The 21,858-nt window shown below is 44.3% G+C and overlaps 1 protein-coding gene across 4 annotated transcripts in view; it reads left to right on the plus strand.

Moving 5' to 3' along the window:
• LOC129820994 (rho GTPase-activating protein 20-like) overlaps positions 1-21,858 on the plus strand; it is a 76,207-nt gene that overhangs the window by 9,741 nt on the left and 44,608 nt on the right. Inside the window, exons 1-2 of one of the 4 annotated variants that reach the window (XM_055878184.1) lie at positions 5,407-5,795; positions 9,264-9,349. In XM_055878184.1, the coding sequence (XP_055734159.1) occupies positions 5,697-5,795; positions 9,264-9,349 (185 nt within the window). In that variant the 5' untranslated portion in view covers positions 5,407-5,696. Of the gene's footprint in view, positions 1-5,406; positions 5,796-9,263; positions 9,350-21,858 lie in introns of those variants that run through there. The other 3 variants (XM_055878185.1, XM_055878186.1, XM_055878187.1) reach the window with 3 other exon arrangements.

Raw genomic sequence — 21,858 nt, forward strand, 5'->3', positions numbered from 1 at the left:
CAGGTGGGACGCCAGGTGGTGCCCCTAGAGGGGGTGTACTCGAGGGCACCGGACTGCCTTCATTACGCACACCTGACACCATTGTTACTCGCACCTGCGCTTCATCACTGGTCAACATCACGCGCAGCAGCACATCATTGGACTCACCTGGACTCCTTTAATTTGTTGATTGCCTTCCCTATTTCTGTCTGCTTCCCTGTGTGTTCCCTGTATCAGCATTGTTGTCATTTCCATTTCCCCTGTCCAGACGCTGTCCGTATTCTGTTCCTGTTCTGTTTCATGTCCGTTATTCATTAAATGTTCACTCCCTGTACCTGCTTCTTGTCCCCGGCGTCTGTCCTTACAGAGACAGGTGTTTTATACAACAGCCTTCTTCTATGTGTTCTCTTTTTGACTCCCTTTGAATGATTTGCAATCAAATGCTAGAATTTGCTCCATCTTTGCTATCATACTCTGCTTCCACCGGGCATTCCACTGATATCAAAACTCAGTCCTCCAGAAAGTGGAGAGCATTAACACCACTTGTGTAGTTCTTTGTGATATCTTTCCAAATAGCCACGTTAGAAAGGATTACCTTTCCATACTGAGCAGCTGATGTTATAGACAGAAGCGTGGTACATGGCAGACCAATCCGAACTCATCTCTCGGGATGTCCAGCCCATCCATTATCTCTGCCAATCATGGATAGTGGGAAGGTTCCTGTCTTTATATGTGGCTAAATGTAACGATCGTCTAAGGGAGGAGACCAAAACGCAGCGTGGTAAGTGTTCATGCCTTTTAATGAGAAGTGAACACTATGACAAAAATAACAAAGTGATAAACAAAAATCGAACAACACGAAACAGTTCTGTCTGGTACAGACAAAAAAACAGAAAACAACTACCCACAAAACACAGGTGGGAAAAGGCTACCTAAGTCTGGTTCTCAATCAGAGACAACGATAGACAGCTGCCTCTGATTGAGAACCACACCTGGCCAAACACACAGAAATAAAAAACATAGAACACAAAACATAGAATGCCCACCCCAACTCACGCCCTGACCAAACCAAAATATAGACATAAAAAGGATCTCTAAGGTCAGGGCGTGACACTAAACCAACTAGGCTCATAATTTAACAATTGTATTGTTATTTACAGGTGGCATACAAACAGAGTTTTCTTTTTTTTAAGTACTTGAGTACTTGCTTCTGCGATTCCTGAATTCATGGAGTAATTTTCTAATCCAAAATTATACTTTTGTTATATGTTTGCTAGCTCAGCTCGTTAGCAAGCTCCGTCTCATTTGACCACCAAACATTGCTAAGGCTAGCTAGCTAGCCACTTAATATAACTTGTTTTCTCAAAATGAATGTTAGCTAGCTAATTTAGCAATGTTATGAATACAACTCCCATCTACTGTCAACATCAGGATACTAGTTAGCTCCAAAAGTGGTTATAGCGTAGACTGCATGCTGACAGTGAATTCAGAGCCATTCAGTGTTTAGCTACACTACAAACATCCGAGTTTACCAGGTTCCAGGGGTGCAATTGTAATGACAGTCCTCCACAACATACCAAAGAGTTTCCTGATTTGTATTATAAACACAGTTTGAGATCATTGTGAGGGCATTTCGCCAGTGGTTGAATGGGGAATTGGTCTCCCTGGGAAAATGTTGTCCAATGTTGCAACAGTAACCAAGGGGGGCAGGGCTTAGTGAAGGGTTAATTGGGCGGTGTCTCTATAATTAGAGGATAAGCATGTTTAGACATATTCAGTTCTGTAAGTTATAAACAGTCTACAAATATTGCTGAGGAACTGAGGGGGATCTTCTGTCCAGGTGTGTGTGTATGTACTGTATGTGTGCGTTTGTGCGTGCATGCGTAATTACATTGGAGAGGGTTGGTTCTGGAATTGAAAATGGAAAAACTTCAACACTGTAATTCTGCATCCAAGTTTATTTCTGTCCCTGCACAGTGAATGGGCAAGGCTAGCTGTGCACTCTCATTAAAACACACACACACCAGGCCTTTTAATATCAACCAAACCACGCCTTCCCTCTCCTCCCGCTGGTTAACAAACCCACAACTGAACGGAATCCCGTAAAATTACAAATCTTCAGAACCGCTCCCTCATAATTGAACGTGATTCTTTCTGCTCCTGTCCTGTACATAGCACCATATGTCCTGCTGTATGTATTCCTCTACCAGTGATTTCACAGCAGAGTTATGCGCCGTGCCAAAACATGTCCTAAATATATGTTTTTGAGGGATGTTGATTCTGTACATATAAGTCAGTTCCGTTCACATAACTCTCACACAAGTTCACATGCTGAGATGAGGTCATTTTGTAACACAACCTCAACCATTTGAGACAGAATCTTTGACCGTCTGAACCTTCCTCTAACAGGTCACATGACTTCTGTGTCCTGGGGTGCGTTCAGTTCGCTTCAACCTTTGCTATGTCGGGTGACGGTTTGTACTGAACGAATGGTGCGCACTGTTCTTTAACAGCCTTTGCGGTGTGTTTAATCCCGTTTGGTGGGTGTGGTGAGGTGTATGTAGCCTGATCAAGATGAGCGTGACCATTGGAAATCGAAAAAGTCATGCTGCCCACCATATGGTAACTGCTTTTTGGGCCACCAAAATCATGTTTTTCAACTGGTCGTTCAGTACACTACCGTTTCCATTCAATTCAACGTTGCACCAAGTTCTGTTGTACTGAACGCAACCCTGTACTTGCCGGATGCTAATCTGACCTCTGGTGACCTTTCAACCTATGGAGGAGGTTGTGGACTTGGCAATCACCGTGGGGCAACCAAGGCAGTGTGATATGTAGTTATATGTAACATTCACTTAGATATACTGTATCCATAGTATGTGCAGGCTTTTGTTCCAGCCCAGCTGTAACAAAACTGATTCAACTAATTAACTAGTCATGGTCTTCACTCATTCAGTTAGAATAAAGTTTGTTAGTTAACTAACCCTGGCGTACGTTTACCAAAAATGATGGATGCATTCAGCCAACCACTCAGCCTAATGACCACCTCACCAAACCTTCCACCGTCTGTCCTCTGAATGAAGTCAGTGGTGACCTTCATCTAATGATTCTGACCCCTTCTGGAATGCAGGGCTTGACCCTTGACCCTTAACCCCTGAGAGGACGATAAGAGGTCCCTGGCGCTGATAGCAGCTCAAACACACACATACACAGCGCGGCTCTCACAGTGTAAACATTAGCGCTGACTAACAAAGCCATTGCCAGTGATAAACCAGCCTGCAACACATAAACACTTTCCTCCACTATCCTCCTTCTTTTAAACGGTCAACATTAGCCTGCCTTTGTTGACTACTTGTCTGGACTGTCTTAACAGAGAGCAAGTGTGGTCATGCATAACTGGCTGGATGAAAACCTTTGCGGTTGCTCTGCTGTGAGTGACATGCCAGGACAGATATGTAGGGCGACAGCTCTGTTTTGTGTAGCAATAGCAATTTAGAGGGCATTTCCTGAACTTTCCAGTGCATCTCAACCCATTTACTTCCTACCCTTCTCAAGCTTATAAATGTCCCAAAACCAATTATTCCATTACCTCATTAATTGGTTAATTTTGCTCTGTGGCTCAGAGGCTACTCTCTTACAGTAAACATAGGACCCCCTGGCTCACATTTAGTCAACTAAATCATCACATGCACAATGGGTCCTGGGTCTTATGAACATATCCCCTGTTCAGCTTATCCATCTCCTCTTTAACACCAGTTTGAGCCCTCTGTGAAACCAAAATCATTCCACCCCTAAACCCCTAAACCGGTCCTCTCTGGTCACGCACATACACACACACACATACATCGATGCTCTCTACCAACAAGTCAGCTATTAGGGTAGTCAGCACTCTGGGTAGTTTAGTTAATCAGATTAGCTGGGGGAGGGGCGTGTGTGTGTATCCACAGGAGAGCAGATGTGAAAGGCAGACAGGCTAAGACCGTCTGACTCTCCCTGTCACTGTGTTTCTGACTGTCTGTCCCTCTGTGTCAGACTGCCTGCCCGTGTCCCTCTATCTGTCCGTCTCTCTGTAGGTCTCTCTCTCTCTATATGTCTGTCTATAAGATGCTAACCCATGGTAACCCATAGTTGTCTCTTTGTGTATCTCTGCCACATCTATGGTCACTTCAATCACAAACCCTGTCTTTCAATTCTCAATTTCACCCTCTGTCTGTCTCTACAACTCTCTCTTCCAAATCTCCCATGACTAATGTTTTGAGAAACCTAAAGAGACCAAGAGAGGCGTAGCGACTGTGGCAGAGTAATGTTGAAATTTCCGCCTTTCATTTTCTTCCCGGTGTTTGTCACTTGGGATTCAGACTAGGAATGATTAAGGGAAACATTTCCTAATTTTGGGGACCGAGACAGGGAGTCAGAGCTTCCCAGAGTGGAGGATTCTCATTCCCAAAGTGGATGCTATCTGTCTGTCGGATCCCAGCGTCTCCTCTCTGCCCAAACCCTCAACCACCACCACTGAACATTTAGTCACCTCCAGTCTATCAGCAAGGCCAACCTCACCCCTCCTCTCCTTTCCTTTCCTTTCCTTTCTCCCCTCTCTGAGAAGTGTGTGTGTGTGTGTGTGTGTGTGTGTGTGTGTGTGTGTGTGTGTGTGTGTGTGTGTGTGTGTGTGTGTGTGTGTGTGTGTGTGTGTGTGTGTGTGTGTGTGTGTGTGTGTGTGTGTGTGTGTCATCAGGTCTAGGGTCAAAGTTATGACCCAATTCTGTACCATCAACTTGATAGTAAGGGGGCGGGTGAAGAGGGCTACAATAGTCATTTTCAACATGAACAATGTCTACACTGTATTTCTGATCAAATTGATGTTATTTTAGTGTTTTAGTGGACAAAAAATGTGTTTTTCTTTCAAAAACACTGACATTTCTAAGTGACCCCAAACTTTTGAACGGTAGTGTATATTCACACATTCACACACTCCATTGGGTGTGCATACAGTGGGGTGGACTGTTTCATGGCTATGGAGAAAAATCAAGCGTTGGATTTTTTTTTTTACATTATTCATGTTATTTTTGGCATGCAGAGAACATTCCTTCACCTGGTCTGCAAACTGTTTTCATGTGATTCCTGAGCTAGAGCTGTTACAACCTCAATTTGTGCTAATTTTCAGGTTAGGGACCCAGTGGCGCTAGTACCTCCTTCAGCTCAGGATGTAGAGGCACATTTACACATGGGGTGTATTCATTACGTCTTGCAATGGAAATCGTTTACCGTTTAAGAACCAAACGAAAGAGCCAAAGGGACGTATCTGAATTTGTCCAATAGAAACTCTCGTTTTAGTTTCAAAACGTTTTCTGTTTGGAGTAAACTGTTTCTGTTGCAAAACGTTTTGCAACTGAATCGACGAAATGAATGCACCCCTGGGTTTGAGCGGAAACTACTACTGCGCTTCAGACCGAATGTTGACAGGGGCGAGAGAGGATTGTCTATCAGTGCGTTCTGTGAGCTGTCAGTAAAGAACTCAGTCCAGGTTTATTTAACGATATTTAATGTTTCCTTTTTTATCCATTCTAATGGCGTGAATGGGGGATTTCCCACCAGTTTGTGTCTTTCTTCGTTTGGTCCTGTCGCTGGATAATTTTGGATGCAATGGGAATAGGAATACGTGCGCTGTGGTCTGAGGCAGCAGGCAGCAGACTCCGTGTCGATCTACTGTAGTAGCCTTGATGGAAACCATGTCTCCCCAGCAGGGAACTATCGGACAGAATAGGTCTGGCTCTTTGACAGGGAACAGCAAGTTCTGCGCGCTACCAGACAGCAAAAAGGTAACTAGAGATTTGTGGATTTTTGATTTGCATTATAACGTATTATTGTGCCATTATGTAGTGAGGGGGATAGTATTGGTCTTCTTTTGGGTTTGTCATTGGGTTTTCTACTTGCTCTATATCGTCCATCGCCAGGTAGCATGCCATGCATGTTGTATTGTTGGCAAAGTATAGGCTAAATGGGAATTGATATGATAATTTGGCTTCCAGCCTAATTTAGGTTGTGTGCATTATTCACAGATGCTATTGAGCGTTACTGGTCATATTTGAAGCTGAGGGTGTGTTATCATCTACATTTCCAGCTTGTTCAATCTGGGTCTTCTCTTTGTGCCACTTGATTTCAGGGATGGATTCCTGCGCTTTAACCTTTAATATTATTTCATACTTACTAGTGTTTCTTTTTTGTGTATTTCATAATATCAGACAGCTCCTGGATAATTATATGATGGTTACTAATGCGTTCTAAAAAAAGTTAATGCAGGCGTATTTAAAATTGATTCGGCTAAATGTTATTCAGTTTGTGGAAATGCAGGTGTAAAATTACGTCTTGTCACCTACTGCATATACCTAGATAAAACATATTAAGATAGCATATTCGGCTAAATGTTTCACATCCATTTTTTTAAATCTATATTCGATTTTCCTTTGTGACAGTTGTGAGTCTCCTTCTCAAAGTTTGATGAGATACAGATTGGTAATGTTTAAAATATGGAAGCAAATGAACTATGCAACATGCTGATAATCTGCTCTCAGATCACAAGTCAATAGGGAAGAATAGTCACCAGACAGACAACAGTCACGCTGTGTTTGAGCGGCTACAGTACGTGCGCACTGGGAGCAGAGTCAATGGATTTACCTACTGTCTGGACCATCCGTCGCGCCACTCAGCATACAATCCCATTTAGTTTTGTTAATGTTAATTTGCATAAATCATTCACGTAATTCATGAAATAAATATTGCTTTAGACTTGCAACATAGCTTCAGTTTCAGTGCAAATATCACGATGTTGCCTTCATCACAGCTACTCAGCGGCGATTTATGTACACTTATTTCCCTACAATCCTAAAACATATTTGTAGCATAGTATGCTATGTCAATAAACGCGTTGCCTTACTATTGCTGATAATACATTCTGAGCCAACAACAATTAATCAATGAAATTAAGTTATAGTAAACAGCGCCTCCATTCTACTCCTGTTTGGAATATGTAACTGCACTTTGAAGGTATGAGGTGAAAGCTTGCCTTTACAATAGTTTTACTGGAGTGCAAAGAAGCAAGTCGTTGAGCTAATTGGAAGTGGTCTTTGAAAGTCACATCCCAGTGGTCACAGAAGTCAATTCAACGTCTATTCCACGTTGGTTCAATATCATTTAATTAAAATTACTTGGAGACAATGTTGATTCAAACAGTGTGTGCCCAGTGGGATGATTGACACACTCAATATGCATTTTCTGTCATATACAAATATCAATCTCTAGTTCGGGGGCCGGAACATAAATTACCACGTTTGGTACTCGGGCCACCAGTTGGGGAACCCTGCTCTAGTACAGGACATTTTACATTTGTAGTATATTTAGGGTTTAAAAAGGCTTCTGAAGTTGGTCATTTCCACTTCGAAAAAATGTATCAATCCCAACAAAAATCGCCATTAATTATAATCCACATAATAATTCACATTTCCTGTTGCTGCAGAATTATTTTACTGCTGTAGCAAACTGGCTCGAATTAAGATCCAGCATCTGTAGTAGGAAGAATCAAGCCAAACTGTTCTCTGATAACAAATATTTTTATGATTGCAATGTTCCAACATCTAGCGGAAAGCCTTCCCAGAAGAGTGGAGGCTGTTTTAGCAACAAATGGGGGACCAACTCTATATTAATGCCCATGATTTTGGAATGAGATGTTCAATGGGCAGGTGTCCACATACTTTTGTAGTGTATGTTACCCAAGACACTGGCAGAGACTGCTTCACGATTCACACGTTTATTTTCACATACATTTCTGTGGTGGCCTACTCAATTCCTGATTTTGTGAGAGAGATGATGATTTATCTAGAAACAACAACAGCACAGAGAGAGATGATGATTTATCTAGAAACAACAACAGCACAGAGAGAGATGATGATTTATCTAGAAACAACAACAGCACAGAGAGAGATGATGATTTATCTAGAAACAACAACAGCACAGAGAGAGATGATGATTTATCTAGAAACAACAACAGCACAGAGAGAGATGATGATTTATCTAGAAACAACAACAGCACAGAGAGAGATGATGATTTATCTAGAAACAACAACAGCACAGAGAGAGATGATGATTTATCTAGAAACAACAACAGCACAGAGAGAGATGATGATTTATCTAGAAACAACAACAGCACAGAGAGAGATGATGATTTATCTAGAAACAACAACAGCACAGAGAGAGATGATGATTTATCTAGAAACAACAACAGCACAGAGAGAGATGATGATTTATCTAGAAACAACAACAGCACAGAGAGAGATGATGATTTATCTAGAAACAACAACAGCACAGAGAGAGATGATGATTTATCTAGAAACAACAACAGCACAGAGAGAGGTGATGATTTATCTAGAAACAACAACAGCACAGAGAGAGATGATGATTTATCTAGAAACAACAACAGCACAGAGAGAGATGATGATTTATCTAGAAACAACAACAGCACAGAGAGAGATGATGATTTATCTAGAAACAACAACAGCACAGAGAGAGATGATGATTTATCTAGAAACAACAACAGCACAGAGAGAGATGATGATTTATCTAGAAACAACAACAGCACAGAGAGAGATGATGATTTATCTAGAAACAACAACAGCACAGAGAGAGGTGATGATTTATCTAGAAACAACAACAGCACAGAGAGAGATGATGATTTATCTAGAAACAACAACAGCACAGAGAGAGATGATGATTTATCTAGAAACAACAACAGCACAGAGAGAGATGATGATTTATCTAGAAACAACAACAGCACAGAGAGATGGCAAACATTGTGCAACGAACCACTTCCTACTTCTTTCTTTCTTTCTTTCCCCACCCCTCCTTATCCCCCGCTAGACAGAGATGTGGTTTATGACTAGCAGGGTCTTTTCCGGTATGACCTCTGTAAATATGACTACAGTAAATTAGGGTAAGGGATATCTAGTCAGTTTTACAACTGAATGCTTTCAACTGAAATGTGTCTTCTGCATTTAACCCAACCCCTCTGAATCAGAGAGGTGCGTGGGGCTGCCTTAATCGACATCCATGTCTTTGGCGCCCAAGGAACAGTGGGTTAACGGCCTTGCTCAGGGGCAGAACTTACAGTGGACTATATGAATAATGTCTCACTAACTATGTGAAATATAGCCTATTCTGGACTCACTAACTATGTGAACTATAGCTTATTCTGGAGTGAACACAGTATTCTCTCCCTCCCTCTTTTCTCTCCGTAGCAGATGAAGACCCTGGCCCACCGAAGACAGTCCGCCCCCTCCCTGGTCATCAGCAAAGCTCTTACCAAATCACGAAGCATGTCCAGGTACAGTAACAGTTTGTCAAATACCTCTATTCAACTAACTGCTACCTATCACTACATGTAGTCTCTATAGACAGTGCCCATACATAGGGTCAGGAGTCAGACCATATGATCAGGAACAAAAAGCACTGTTCCAGATGCAGCTATATTGTTTGCTCTCAACTTTTGACTTAGAAAGGGAAAGTAGGTCTGGTATCCACTCTAGGGGATTTATTCTCTTTCTAGGGCATAGTGATATCATTCCCATCTTTCAGCACTGGCCTGACTTATGAGAAAGCACATTCCCTGCAGGCCAATGCAGAGGGAGAATTGCCTCTTTTTCACTATCCATCATTGTTAGTTCTGACAAGGGGATTATAAAGTACAGCCATCAAAAGGTTTTTAATGTCTTTAGATTGAGGTGTGTGTGCTCACGTGTTTTAATGTCTTTAGATTGAGGTATGTGCTCACGTGTTTTAATGTCTTTAGATTGAGGTGTGTCTGCTCACGTGTTTTAATGTCTTTAGATTGAGGTATGTGCTCACGTGTTTTAATGTCTTTAGATTGAGGTATGTGCTCACGTGTTTTAATGTCTTTAGATTGAGGTGTGTCTGCTCACGTGTTTTAATGTCTTTAGATTGAGGTGTGTGCTCACGTGTTTTAATGTCTTTAGATTGAGGTGTGTGCTCACGTGTTTTAATGTCTTTAGATTGAGGTGTGTGCTCACGTGTTTTAATGTCTTTAGATTGAGGTGTGTGTGCTCACGTGTTTTAATGTCTTCAGATTGAGGTGTGTCTGCTCACGTGTTTTAATGTCTTTAGATTGAGGTGTGTGCTCACGTGTTTTAATGTCTTTAGATTGAGGTGTGTGCTCACGTGTTTTAATGTCTTTATATTGAGGTGTGTGCTCACGTCTTTTAATGTCTTTAGATTGAGGTGTGTCTGCTCACGTGTTTTAATGTCTTTAGATTGAGGTGTGTATGCTCACGTGTTTTAATGTCTTCAGATTGAGGTGTGTGCTCACGTGTTTTAATGTCTTTAGATTGAGGTGTGTATGCTCACGTGTTTTAATGTCTTCAGATTGAGGTGTGTGCTCACGTGTTTTAATGTTTTAATATAGATTCCAAGATGGCTTAGCAGTTCAGACGTCATTTTTGTCCTCGTACTGTCTTGTCCTGTATATATATATTTACACCTTCTTTGCATATCTTTTATATTTTTTTATTATCCAAGAACTCAACTACAAAAGCTTTCCTGCAACCCGCCTCACCAATTACAACAAAAAAGTATTATTTACCTCAAATCTGAAAATCCACAGTGAAGCTAACCAGGGGCTAATCAGAAGTTAGCCAGAAAGCTAACCAGAAGTTAGCCGAAAGCTAGCCGAAAGCTAATTTGAAGCTGCCCAGAAGTTAGCCGGCTTGCTGGCTAGCGTTGGTGTTTCAGCTGCCCACGTTTTGTGGTCATCAGCTATTCCTTTAGCTCGATAATCTACCGGCACTTTTGTGCAACGCGACTCGGACCGGAGCATACCGGGCCTTTTTTTTCTCTCAGTTTCCCCGGATTTCAGCCGCAGGCTCTGGACATTTGCACCTTGATTTCGCAGCTTGCTAGCTGCAAACCGTGTGACTATTGGCTTACGTCGATCCCGGAGCAAACTTAAATTATTCCGGAGCTAGCCAGCTGAGGAGTTCCATCAGCCATTCCTGGGCTACAGTCACCTATCCGGACCCGGGTTTTTTTTTTGCTGCAGATACGGAGCCCCACCGGGCCTTCATGATTGACTGCCGACGTTATCTGCCCGAGGGAGTTATCCAACTGGCACCTCCGTCGCGACGTTACCTGAACTCTCACCTGGGGCCCGCTAATCGTTAGCTGTCTTATCGGCTGCTATCTTAATAAGTATTTCGGACAATTATTATTATTTTTTTTCTTGGGTCACTATATCTATTTTGCCAATTGGATTGATCCCCTCTACAAGACACGGAACCCCACTAATCTACCGACGGAAACGCACAAGGTGTCTAGAAATAGACCTCCATCCCATGCTATCTTGCTACCGATAGCCATCTACCCGGCCAGCTGTCTGGATCGCCGTGACCCCAACCAACCTCTACTCACTGGACCCTTATTGATCACTCTATTAAGCATGCCTCTCCTTAATGTAAATATGCCTTGTCCACTGCTGTTCTGGTTAGTGTTTATTGGCTTATTTCACTGTAGGGCCTCTAGCCCTGCTCACTATACCATATCCAACCTTTCATTTCCACCACCCACATATGCGATGACATCACCTGGTTTCAATGATGTTTCTAGAGACAATATCTCTCTCATCATCACTCAATACCTAGGTTTACCTCCACTGTATTCACATCCTACCATACCTTTGTCTGTACATTATTCCTTGAAGCTATTTTATCGCCCCCAGAAACGTCCTTTTACTCTCTGTTCTAGATGCTCTAGACGACCAATTCTCATAGCTTTTAGCCGTACCCTTATCCTACTCCTCCTCTTTTCCTCTGGTGATGTAGAGGTGAATCCAGGCCCTGCAGTACCTAGCTCCACTCCTATTCCCCAGGCGCTCTCTTTTGATGACTTCTGTAACCGTAATAGCCTTGGTTTCATGCATGTTAACATTAGAAGCCTCCTCCCTAAGTTTGTTTTGTTCACTGCTTTAGCTCACTCTGCCAACCCGGATGTTTTAGCCGTGTCTGAATCCTGGCTTAGAAAGACCACTAAAAATTCTGACATTTTCATCCCCAACTACAAGATTTTCAGACAAGATAGAACGGCCAAAGGGGGCGGTGTTGCAATCTACTGCAAAGATTGCCTGCAGAGTTCTGTTTTACTATCCAGGTCTGTTCCCAAACAATTTGAACTTCTACTTTTAAAAATCCACCTCTCTAAAAACAAGTCTCTCACCGTTGCCGCCTGCTATAGACCACCCTCTGCCCCCAGCTGTGCTCTGGACACCATATGTGAACTGATTGGCCCCCATCTATCTTCAGAGCTCGTGCTGCTAGGCGACCTAAATTGGAACATGCCTAACACCCCAGCCATCCTACAATCTAAGCTTGATGCCCTCAATCTCACACAAATTATCAATGAACCTACCAGGTACCACCCCAATTCCGTAAACACGGGCACCCTCATAGATATCATCCTAACCAACTTGCCCTCCAAATACACCTCTGCTGTTTTCAACCAAGATCTCAGCGATCACTGCCTCATTGCCTGCATCCGTAATGGATCAGCGGTCAAACGACCTCCACTCATCACTATCAAACGCTCCCTGAAACACTTCAACGAGCAGGCCTTTCTGATCGACCTGGCCGATGTATCCTGGAAGGATATTGATCTCATCCCGTCAGTAGAGGATGCCTGGATATTTTTTTAAAATGCCTTCCTCACCATCTTGAATAAGCATGCCCCATTCAAGAAATTTAGAACCAGGAACAGATATAGCCCTTGGTTCTCTCCTGACCTGACTGCCCTTAACCAACAGAAAAACATCCTATGGCGTTCTGCATTAGCATCGAACAGCCCCCGTGATATGCAACTTTTCAGGGAAGCTAGAAATCAATATACACAGGCAGTTAGAAAAGCCAAGGCTAGCTTTTTCAAGCAGAAATTTGCTTCCTGCAACACAAATTCAAAAAAGTTCTGGGACACTGTAAAGTCCATGGAGAATAAGAACACCTCCTCCCAGCTTCCAACTGCACTGAAGATAGGAAACACTGTCACCACCGACAAATCCACTATAATTGAGAATTTCAATAAGCATTTTTCTATGGCTGGCCATGCTTTCCACCTGGCTGCCCCTACCCCGGTCAACAGCACTGCCCTCCCCTCTGCTACTCGCCCAAGCCTTCCCCATTTCTCTTTCTCCCAAATACAGTCAGCGGATGTTCTGAAAGAGCTGCAAAATCTGGACCCTTAAAAATCAGCCGGGCTAGATAATCTGGACCCTTTCTTTCTAAAACTATCTGCTGAAATTGTTGCCACCCCTATTACTAGCCTTTTCAACCTCTCTTTCGTGTCGTCTGAGATTCCCAAAGATTGGAAAGCAGCTGCGGTTATCCCCCTCTTCAAAGGGGGGGACACTCTTGACCCTAACAGCTACAGACCTATATCTATCCTACCCTGCCTTTCTAAGGTCTTCGAAAGCCAAGTCAACAAACAGATTACCGACCATTTCGAATCCCACCATACCTTCTCCACTATGCAATCTGGTTTCAGAGCTGGCCATGGGTGCACCTCAGCCACGCTCAAGGTCATAAACGATATCTTAACCGCCATCGATAGGAAACAATACTGTGCAGCCGTATTCATTGACCTGGCCAAGGCTTTTGACTCTGTCAATCACCACATCCTCATCGGCAGACTCGACAGCCTTGGTTTCTCTAATGATTGCCTCGCCTGGTTCACCAACTACTTCTCTGATCGAGTTCAGCGTGTCAAATCGGAGGGTCTGTTGTCCGGGCCTCTGGCAGTCTCTATGGGGGTGCCACAGGGTTCAATTCTTGGACCGACTCTCTTCTCTGTATACATCAATGATGTCGCTCTTGCTGCTGGTGATTCTCTGATCCATCTCTAGGCAGACGACACTATTCTGTATACTTCTGGTCCTTCTTTTGACACTGTGTTAATAACCCTCCAGGCGAGCTTCAATGCCATACAACTCTCCTTCCGTGGCCTCCATTTGCTCTTAAATACAAGTAAAACTAAATGCATGCTCTTCAACCGATCGCTGCCTGCACCTGCCCGCCCGTCCAACATCACTACTCTGGACGGCTCTGACTTAGAATATGTGGACAACTACAAATACCTAGGTGTCTGGTTAGACTGTAAACTCTCCTTCCAGACTCACATCAAACATCTCCAATCCAAAGTTAAATCTAGAATTGGCTTCCTATTCCGCAACAAAGCATCCTTCACTCATGCTGCCAAACATACCCTTGTAAAACTGACCATCCTACCAATCCTCGACTTCGGTGATGTCATTTACAAAATAGCCTCCAAAACCCTACTCAATAAATTGGATGCAGTCTATCACAGTGCCATCCGTTTTGTCACCAAAGCCCCATATACTACCCACCACTGCGACCTGTACACTCTCGTTGGCTGGCCCTCGCTTCATACTCGTCGTCAAACCCACTGGCTCCAGGTCATCTACAAGACTCTGCTAGGTAAAGTCCCCCCTTATCTCAGCTCGCTGGTCACCATAGCAGCACCTACCTGTAGCACGCGCTCCAGCAGGTATATCTCTCTGGTCACCCCCAAAACCAATTCTTCCTTTGGCCGCCTCTCCTTCCAGTTCTCTGCTGCCAATGACTGGAACGAACTACAAAAATCTCTGAAACTGGAAACACTTATCTCCCTCACTAGCTTTAAGCACCAGCTGTCAGAGCAGCTCATAGATTACTGCACCTGTACATAGCCCATCTATAATTTAGCCCAAACAACTACCTCTTTACCTACTGTATTTATTTATTTATTTATTTTGCTCCTTTGCACCCCATTATTTCTATCTCTACTTTTTTCTATCTCTACTATCTCTACTTTTTTTTACTTGCTATATTGTATTTACTTCGCCACCATGGCCTTTTTATATTTTTATTTATTTATATATATATTTTGTTTGCCTTCACCTCCCTTATCTCACCTCACTTGCTCATATTGTATATAGACTTATTTTTCACTGTATTATTGACTGTATGTTTGTTTTACTCCATGTGTAACTATGTGTTGTTGTATGTGTCGAACTGCTTTGCTTTATCTTGGCCAGGTCGCAATTGTAAATGAGAACGTGTACTCAATTTGCCTACCTGGTTAAATAAAGGTGAAATAAATAAATAAATAAAAAATGTCTTTAGATTGAGGTGTGTCTGCTCACGTGTTTTAATGTCTTTAGATTGAGGTGTGTATGCTCACGTTGTAACAGTCCTGACCTATTTATGTTAGTTTTTATGTGTTTTTGGTCAGGGCATGTGTTTTGGGTGGGCAGTCTATGTTACCTGTTTCTATGTTGGTTTCGGTTTGCCTGGTATGGCTCTTGATTAGAGGCAGGTGGTTTGCATTTTCCTCTAATCAAGAGTCATATTTAGGTAGGGCATTATCACTGTGTGTTTGTGGGTGATTGTCTCCTGTGATGTCTTCGTGTCGTTATCGATGTATATTCACAAACGGGACTGTTTGGCTGTTCGTTTTGTTTCGATGTCGTCTGTTGCCTGTTCGTGAGTTTACGTTTCAGTTATGTAAGTTTATGTTCAGGTTTTCGTTCTACGTCGTTTTGTTATTTTGTAGTTTGAAAGTGTTTTGTTTAGTTTTCGTGTTGCCATCTGCATCGTTGTAATTTATAATAAAGATGGCATATTTCCCAGACTCCGCATTTTGGTCAGAAGATCCTTCTCTCCTCACCTCTTCTGAGGATGAGGAGAGCGACAGCTATTACAGAATCACCCACCAAAATACAGTGACCAAGCGGTATGGGAATGCTCGACGGAGCAATAAGAACTTTTGGACTTGGGAGGAGATCCTGTCTGGTAGAGGACCCTGGGCGCAAACTGGGGAATATCGCTGCTCTCGTGAGAAGAGTGAGGCAGTCACAGCCCAGGAGCGCTGGTATGAGGAGGCAGCTAGGAGACGTGGATGGAAGCCGGAGAATCAAGCTCGTAACCGGAATTATGAGGGGACTCGTCTTGCACGGAAGCCCGAAAAGCCCGTGAGTAACTCCCAAAAATTTCTTGGGGGGGGGCTAAAGGGTAGTGGGCTAAGGGCAGGTAGGAGACCTGCGCCCACTTCCCAGGCTAACCGTGGAGAGCGGGAGTACGGGCAGACACCGTGTTACGCAGTAGAGCGCACGGTGTCTCCTGTACGTGTGCATAGCCCAGTGCGGGTTATTCCACCTCCCCGCACTGGTAGGGCGAGATTGGGCATTGAGCCAGGTGTCATGAGGCCGGCTCAACGCGTCTGGTCTCCAGTGCGTCTCCTCGGGCCGGCATACATGGCACCTGCCTTACGCAGGGTTTCCCCGGTTCGCCTACACAGCCCGGTGCGGGTTATTCCACCTCCCCGTACTGGGCGGGCGACCGGGAGCATTCAACCAGGTAAGGTTGGGCAGGCTCAATGCTCAAGAGAGCCAGTACGCCTGCACGGTCCGGTATTTCCGGCGCCACCTCCCCGCCCCAGCCTAGTACCTACAGTGCCTATATTACGCACTAGGCTACCAGTGCATTTCCAGAGCCCTGTTCCTCCTCCACGCACTCTCCCTATAGTGCGTGTATCCAGTTCGGTGCCTCCAGTTCCGGCCCCACGCACTAAGCCACCTGTGCGTCTCCCAAGTCCTGTACACACTGTCACTTCTCCCCGTACTAGTCCTGAGGTGCGTGCCCTCAGCCAGGTGCCACCAGTGCCGGTACCACGCACCAGGTATAGAGTACGCTTTGAGAGTTCAGTGTGCCCTGTCTCTGCTCCACGCACTAGTAGGAAGGTGCTTATCATTAGCCCGGTGCCTCCAGTTCCGGCACCACGCACCAGGTCTACAGTGCGCCGTATCCGGCCAGAGCCATCCGTCTCCCCAGCGCCATCTGAGCCATCCGTCTCCCCAGCGCCATCTGAGCCATCCGTCTCCCCAGCGCCATCTGAGCCATCCGTCTCCCCAGCGCCATCTGAGCCATCCGTCTCCCCAGCGCCATCTGAGTCATCCGTCTGCCAGGAGCCTGCAAAGCCGCCCGTCTGCCATGAGCCTGCAAAGCCGCCCGTCTGCCATGAGCCTACAGAGCCATCCGCCAGACAGGAGCCGCTAGAGCCGTCAGCCAGACAGGAGCCGCTAGAGCCGCCCGCCAGACAGGATCTGCCAGAGCCGCCAACCAGACAGGATTTGCCAGAGCCGCCAACCAGACAGGATTTGCCAGAGCCGCCAACCAGACAGGATCTGCCAGAGCCGCCAACCAGACAGGATCTGCCAGAGCCGCCAGCGAGTCATGAGCAGCCAGAGCCGTCAGAGAGCCATGAGCAGCCAGAGCCGTCAGAGAGCCATGAGCAGCCAGAGCCGTCAGAGAGCCATGAGCAGCCAGAGCCGTCAAAGAGCCATGAGCAGCCAGAGCCGTCAGTGAGCCATGAGCAGCCAGAGCCGTCAGAGAGCCATGAGCAGCCAGAGCCGTCAGAGCGCCATGAGCGTCGAGAGCCGTCAGCCTGCCATGAGCGTCGAGAGCCGTCAGCCTGCCATGAGCGTCGAGAGCCGTCAGCCTGCCATGAGCGTCGAGAGCCGTCAGCCTGCCATGAGCGTCGAGAGCCGTCAGCCTGCCATGAGCGTAGAGAGCCGTCAGTCTGCCATGAGCGTCGAGAGCCGTCAGCCTGCATGGACCTGCCAGAGCCGTCCAAACAGGACCTGCCAGAGTCCTTCAGCCGGGATCTGCCCCTTGTCCCGGTGTTGCCCCTTGTCCCGGTGTTGCCCCTTGTCCCGGTGCTGCCCCTTGTCCCGGTGTTGCCCCTTGTCCCGGTGCTGCCCCTTGTCCCGGTGCTGCCCCTTGTCCCGGTGCTGCCCCTTGTCCCGGTGCTGCCCCTTGTCCCGGTGCTGCCCCTTGTCCCGGTGCTGCCCCTTGTCCCGGTGCTGCCCCTTGTCCCGGTGCTGCCCCTTGTCCCGGTGCTGCCCCTTATTCCAGTGATGGTCCTTATCCTGGTGCTGCCCCTTGTTTTTGTGCTGCCCCTTGTCCCGGTGCTACCCCTTGTCCCGGTGCTGCCCCTTGTTCCGGTGCTAGCTGTTTATTTAGGGGAAGCTAATGTTTGGGTGGTCAGTGGAAGGGGTAGAAAGAAGAGGGGAGTGACTATGGTGGTGCGGGGACAGCGTCCTGAACCGGAGCCACCACCGTGGTCAACTGCCCACCCGGACCCTCCCCTGGACTTTGTGCTGGTGCGCCCGGCGTTCGCACCTTGGGGGGGGGGTACTGTAACAGTCCTGACCTATTTATGTTAGTTTTTATGTGTTTTTGGTCAGGGCATGTGTTTTGGGTGGGCAGTCTATGTTACCTGTTTCTATGTTGGTTTCGGTTTGCCTGGTATGGCTCTTGATTAGAGGCAGGTGGTTTGCATTTTCCTCTAATCAAGAGTCATATTTAGGTAGGGCATTATCACTGTGTGTTTGTGGGTGATTGTCTCCTGTGATGTCTTCGTGTCGTTATCGATGTATATTCACAAACGGGACTGTTTGGCTGTTCGTTTTGTTTCGATGTCGTCTGTTGCCTGTTCGTGAGTTTACGTTTCAGTTATGTAAGTTTATGTTCAGGTTTTCGTTCTACGTCGTTTTGTTATTTTGTAGTTTGAAAGTGTTTTGTTTAGTTTTCGTGTTGCCATCTGCATCGTTGTAATTTATAATAAAGATGGCATATTTCCCAGACTCCGCATTTTGGTCAGAAGATCCTTCTCTCCTCACCTCTTCTGAGGATGAGGAGAGCGACAGCTATTACACACGTGTTTTAATGTCTTCAGATTGAGGTGTGTGCTCACGTGTTTTAATGTCTTTAGATTGAGGTGTGTATGCTCACGTGTTTTAATGTCTTCAGATTGAGGTGTGTCTGCTCACGTGTTTTAATGTCTTCAGATTGAGGTGTGTGCTCACGTGTTTTAATGTCTTTAGATTGAGGTGTGTATGCTCACGTGTTTTAATGTCTTTAGATTGAGGTGTGTGCTCACGTGTTTTAACCTGTTTGGGCTGCAGGGGGCGTATTGAGTAGCCAGATAAAATGTGCCCATTTCAAACGGCCTCGTACTCAATTCTTGCTCGTACAATATGCATATTATTGTTACTATTGGATAGAAAACACTCTCTAGTTTCTAAAACCGTTTGAATTATTTCTCTGAGTGAAACAGAAGTCATTCTGCAGCACATTTCCTGACCAGGAAGTGGAATGTCTGAAACCGAGGCTCTCTTCTACTCCCTGCCTATACATGGGCATGATACGTAAGAGTCTACGTGCACTTCATATACCTTCCCCTGGGTGTCAAGAGGCGGTAAGAGAAGAAATTTCGTGTTTATCTTGGTCTGAGGTGGAATAACAGCTCTTTGTATGACGTGACCGTCCATTTTCTGTTTTCTGGAGCGCGCAAAAGGGACATGGATTTGCCTTCTGTTTAGCTGTCGTTATGGACGACTAATATCTCCGGCTATGATTTTATTTGATACATGTGACCATATCATCGTAAAGTATGTTTTTTCAATATAGTTTCATCGGATTATTGAACATTTTTCAGGAGTTTTGCCGTGTTCCGTTCTCTTCCGTTTGTTGACTTGGAGAGCTTTGTGGCACTTGGCAAGTGTGCGTGCTAAATCTAGAGGGAAAATGAACGTTCTGAATCCAAACAACGACTGTTCTTGACAAAGGACACCTTGTCCAACATTCTGACGGAAGATTACCAAAAGTAAGAAACATTTTATGATGCTAATTCATATATCTGTCGTGCATGTGAATTAGTCGTGGGCGCCCAACTTTGGGGTACTCAGCTATACCGAAGCTGGATGTCGTAATGAAGTTATTTTTTAGAATTCTAACACTGCGATTTCATTAAGAACTAATGGATCTATAATTTCCTATACAACATGTATTTTTTACTTATGTTTATGAATAGCTATTTGGTCAGAATATGTGTGTCAGAAAACGTGTCAGAAAAATATTGTTGCTGTTTAGACGTTGTGGGAAAAAGATGCTACGTTAGCACAATGTGTAACCACTGATTTCGGCTCTAAATATGCACATTTTCGAACAAAACATAAGTGTATGTATAACCTGATGTTATAGGACTGTCATCTGATGAAGAAAATCAAGGTTAGTCAAAAATTATATATTTTTTGCTTGTTTGTTACGATCGCTAACTTTTGCTAATGGGAAATTGCTTGTGTTTTTGGCTATTGTGGTACGCTAATATAACGCTCTATTGTGTTTTCGCTGTAAAACACTTGATAAATCGGAAATATTGTCTGGAATCACAAGATGCCTGTCTTTCAATTGCTGTACACTATGTATTTTTCAGAAATGTTTTATGATGAGTAATTAGGTATTTGATGTTGGTGTCTGTAAATATTATGGCTGCTTTCGGTGCAATTTCTGATTGTAGCTGCAATGTAAACTATGATTTATACCTGAAATATGCACATTTTTCTAACAAAACATATGCTATACAATAAATATGTTATCAGACTGTCATCTGATGAAGTTGTTTCTTGGTTAGTGGCTATTTATATCTTTATTTGGTCGAATTTGTGATAGCTACTGATGGAGTAAAAAACTGTTGGAGTAAAAAAAGTGGTGTCTTTTGCTAACGTGGTTAGCTAATAGATTTACATATTGTGTCTTCCCTGTAAAACATTTTAAAAATCGGACATGTTGGCTGGATTCACAAGATGTGTACCTTTCATATGCTGTATTGGACTTGTTGATGTGTGAAAGTTAAATGTTTAAAAAAAAATATCTTTTGAATTTCGCGCCCTGCACTTTTAGCTGGCTGTTGTCATAAGTGTACCGACGTCGGGCTGCAGCCATAAGAAGTTTTAATGTCTTTAGAGTGAGGTGTGTGCTCACGTGTTTTAATGTCTTTAGATTGAGGTGTGTGCTCACGTGTTTTAATGTCTTTAGATTGAGGTGTGTATGCTCACGTGTTTTAATGTCTTTAGATTGAGGTGTGTGCTCACGTGTTTTAATGTCTTTAGATTGAGGAGTGTGCTCACGTGTTTTAATGTCTTCAGATTGAGGTGTGTATGCTCACGTGTTTTAATGTCTTCAGATTGAGGTGTGTGCTCACGTGTTTTAATGTCTTTAGATTGAGGTGTGGGCTCACGTGTTTTAATGTCTTTAGATTGAGGTGTGTCTGCTCACGTGTTTTAATGTCTTTAGATTGAGGTGTGTATGCTCACGTGTTTTAATGTCTTCAGATTGAGGTGTGTCTGCTCACGTGTTTTAATGTCTTCAGATTGAGGTGTGTGCTCACGTGTTCTAATGTCTTTAGATTGAGGTGTGTCTGCTCACGTGTTTTAATGTCTTTAGATTGAGGTGTATGCTCACGTGTTTTAATGTCTTTAGATTGAGGTGTCTGCTCACGTGTTTTAATGTCTTTAGATTGAGGTGTGTGTTCATGTGTTTTAATGTCTTTAGATTGAGGTGTGTGCTCACGTGTTTTAATGTCTTTAGATTGAGGTGTGTCTGCTCACGTGTTTTAATGTCTTTAGATTGAGGTGTGTATGCTCACGTGTTTTAATGTCTTTAGATTGAGGTGTGTGCTCACGTGTTTTAATGTCTTTAGATTGAGGTGTGTGTTCATGTGTTTTAATGTCTTTAGATTGAGGTGTGTGCTCACGTGTTTTAATGTCTTCAGATTGAGGTGTGTCTGCTCACGTGCTTTAATGTCTTTAGATTGAGGTGTGTATGCTCACGTGTTTTAACCTCTACCGAGTACCTAACCCGGATTCGGGAGCACCCCCCATCCCCCCCCCCACACTGATTAGCATCGCTAGCATAGCGTCACAATTAAATAGTAGCATCT

Source organism: Salvelinus fontinalis, chromosome 23 (genome assembly GCF_029448725.1).
Source record: "Salvelinus fontinalis isolate EN_2023a chromosome 23, ASM2944872v1, whole genome shotgun sequence".
Lineage (NCBI taxonomy): Eukaryota > Metazoa > Chordata > Actinopteri > Salmoniformes > Salmonidae > Salvelinus > Salvelinus fontinalis.